This window comes from Mastomys coucha, unplaced genomic scaffold, assembly GCF_008632895.1.
Source record: "Mastomys coucha isolate ucsf_1 unplaced genomic scaffold, UCSF_Mcou_1 pScaffold22, whole genome shotgun sequence".
NCBI lineage: Eukaryota > Metazoa > Chordata > Mammalia > Rodentia > Muridae > Mastomys > Mastomys coucha.
In genome coordinates this window covers 267594766-267597875 of record NW_022196905.1, presented here as the reverse complement: position 1 = coordinate 267597875, position 3110 = coordinate 267594766, and the positions used below count along the sequence as shown (strand labels likewise).

The following is a 3110-nucleotide window of genomic DNA, read 5'->3' as shown; positions in this document are numbered from 1 at the left end:
AAGCACACTGACCTCAGACACAGCACAGCTACAGAATTTGGACTTTGCCTAGCTTTGTTTCTGTCTTGTGATGGCCAAGGATTTCCTCACTGTGACTGGATTCCTTCCTGTTGGAATAGTAATGTATATTTTGTTCCATTGCATGCTGAAAGTCTGTAATTTGTATTTTGATTTTACAGTTAAGTGATTGTCCTGAGTCTCACAACAGATTCGGAATGGTGGACTTTCAAACAGTGTTGAGACTGAAAAAGTGTAGAAACTTTTGAAGTTTTACTAAATGAATATTTCATTATGATATGAACACATATCTTTAGGCGCCATGGAGTAGAATGTGGTGGTTTGAATAAGAGTGGCTCCCATAGAGGCCATGTTTGAAAAATTAGTGCCCAGTTGGTGGAACCATTTGAGAGGTATGGCCCTGTTGAAGAAAGTATGTCAGAGGGAACGCTTTGAAACTTAAAAAAACTCAGGCCATTGCTAGTTTGTTTTCTTTTGTTGTTGCTTTCATATCAAGATGTGAGCCCTAGAGCTGTTCCTGACACAATGCCTTTGTTCCATCATCACTGACTAACCCTTTCTTTAATAAGTTGCCTTCTTCATGATGTTTTGTCACACAATGTAATAATAATTAGAATAAACATGCAATCCTCTCTTCAAGAAGCATATAGTTGCTTTAAGCCCCAGCTCCATTAAGCACAGTTTAGCTCAACTCAGACTTCAGCATGAATATCGGTCACTTAAAGTCAGCAGCTGATTGTTGGCCCCAGTAAGTCTCTGACTCAGTAGCCTAGGGAAGGAAGAAGTCAAAATACCCTTATTTGTAGATAACACACTTCTATATATAAAAGACCCCATACATTCCACCAAAAACTTCTACTCATAAATATATTCAGGAAAATAAATGGACACAAAATTTAGACACAAAAATCAGTCATCTTACTGTGTACAAATGACAAACATGCATAGAAAGAAAACAGGAAAACAATATTTACAATGACCTCAAAATATAAACTGTCTTAAATAAATTATGAGCTTTTTTTACTAACAGAACAAAGAAAGTCATAAGGAGTTTTCAAATACTCTTCTGGGAACATCAGGCAGATTATGGCACAGTGGGGAAGTCTCTGCTATAACCCTCAGATGCTAACTTTCTCAGCCTTTCAGTGGATAGAATTTATGGATCTTGTCTCTACATTGGAAACTGATTGATCTAATAAACACAAGAATGTTGGGTCACACAGAGGTCAACAGTAAATGGCTATTTGGAGGCTGAAATAGCCCAAGATGATTTTCCTCTGAAATTGCACATCTTCACTATCATTTATGTTTCAATCAGTTAATCACCTCTTGTAGAACATATAACACAGGCGTGACTCTCTTCTGGAAAATTTTAATTAATTTTATGAACAATATATTAGATGTGAATAATTTGGGAGTTTCTGAATATAGTCTTACGAGTAAAAGCTATTTTTTTTATTCTGGATATAGTTTTATATTCAAAATTGACTAAACATCATAACCACAAAGTTATTATAACTTTGGAACTACAGATTTGTATTTATTTTAGCAATATAAGTCATAGTAATTTTAGCAAATTTATCATTGAAAATGGCAAATGTTGCATGATATTTATCTTTAAATACACTATCTAAAACTTTTTTTCAGGTTTTGGAGTCTCTTTATAAGGTATGTGTTTCAATTCATTGCAACTTAAAGTAACTAAAATTAAAGAGAATGATGCATATTAAGCAAAGATGATCTGGATTTTGAAATTACAGCATTCCTAATTGCTGCTAGACATTTTAAAGATAATATTTATCTTGCAGTTGTATGTTACACTGCTTGCTCCCTTCTGAGCCCTGTGTGATGCGGGTGAGTCAGGAATGGTACTTGGCAGATTCAGTGTTACACACACATGTATTAACTTTCTCCTTATTTTTTTTTCATGAAGTGGTTTCAGCGACAAGTCAACGAAATGGAGGAGGTAAAATATAACTTCTTAACTCTTAATTATGTTAGTAAGTATTTGATCCATTTGAAGATCAGTTTGAAGTATGTATAAATCAAATGTTTCAATAACCATTGATTATAAAGTAATATTTTGATTTAGTTTGAAAAATAATCAGTTTGTAGCAAAATGATTATAAGTAATTTGCCTATGCATTTTCTATATAAATCCAGTAAAGAACAAATTTATAGGATCATTTTTTTCTCCTAAAGAATAATGTAAATTTCACACAATTTATTTTTCTAATTTACATAAGAGTGGTTGGAATTTATCAACTTAATATTTGTCCTATATTAAAAAATTATCCATAATATAAGCAGACATAAAGTTGTATTGACTTTTGCAAAATTTATTCTGTTCTTTAATGATATTTTTTGCATTTTGGATCTTCAAATATTTTAAAAACTAGACTGAGAATAACTGGTCTTTGCCTTCAAGGACATTCAATTGTGCTCTGGAAGAGAATATATGTATTCCTTTAAGCATGAAAGAATAGCTTCCAAGGAAGCTCCAGGGATTTTTAAGAATTAAGGAAATAATGAACTGCTTATCAGACATGAGATCAAAATGGGTCTTTAGTAACTGGTCAATTTTGTTCCTTTAGATCAGCAAAGGCCAAAATATCTTAGAAGCAGAAATTCCAGCAGATGGCAAATCGGCCAGTTTGAACATTGTACAAATTGCAAAACTGGCGCGTAAATTCGAAGATATTAAAATTCGCCTAAAAGACCGCAAGGCGGCCATACAGGCTAAACAAGAGTAAGTGAATTATATGAATTAATTGAATTAAAATCAGTGGTTAACATCACATGCAAGTCAATGTTAGTGCTTTACAAAGAATTTCTAAATGATATCTGAATGCTTACTTTTTTGATATAAAGTTTTAATAGTCTGAGATGGTATTATTTGGTGCAGTTGACATTAGTCACTTGTGACTATTCAAATTCAATTTAGTAAAACAAATTGGCTCTGGGTCATACTAAACACATTTTAAATACTCAATCACCAGAAATAGCTATTATTTAAAACTTCTGTTAGATAGTAATATCTTTTTTTTAATTTTTTTCCAGTACTTGGTTTTTTTTTTTTGATATTTTCTTTA

General features: G+C 32.3%; 1 protein-coding gene across 1 annotated transcript in view; it reads left to right on the top strand.

The window, feature by feature from the left end:
- LOC116070462 (coiled-coil domain-containing protein 7-like) overlaps positions 1-3110 on the top strand; it is a 34196-nt gene that overhangs the window by 21874 nt on the left and 9212 nt on the right. Inside the window, exons 4-6 of the mRNA XM_031341888.1 lie at positions 1666-1686; positions 1952-1984; positions 2613-2767. Coding sequence (XP_031197748.1) covers positions 1666-1686; positions 1952-1984; positions 2613-2767 — 209 coding nt within the window. The remainder of the gene's footprint in view (positions 1-1665; positions 1687-1951; positions 1985-2612; positions 2768-3110) is intronic.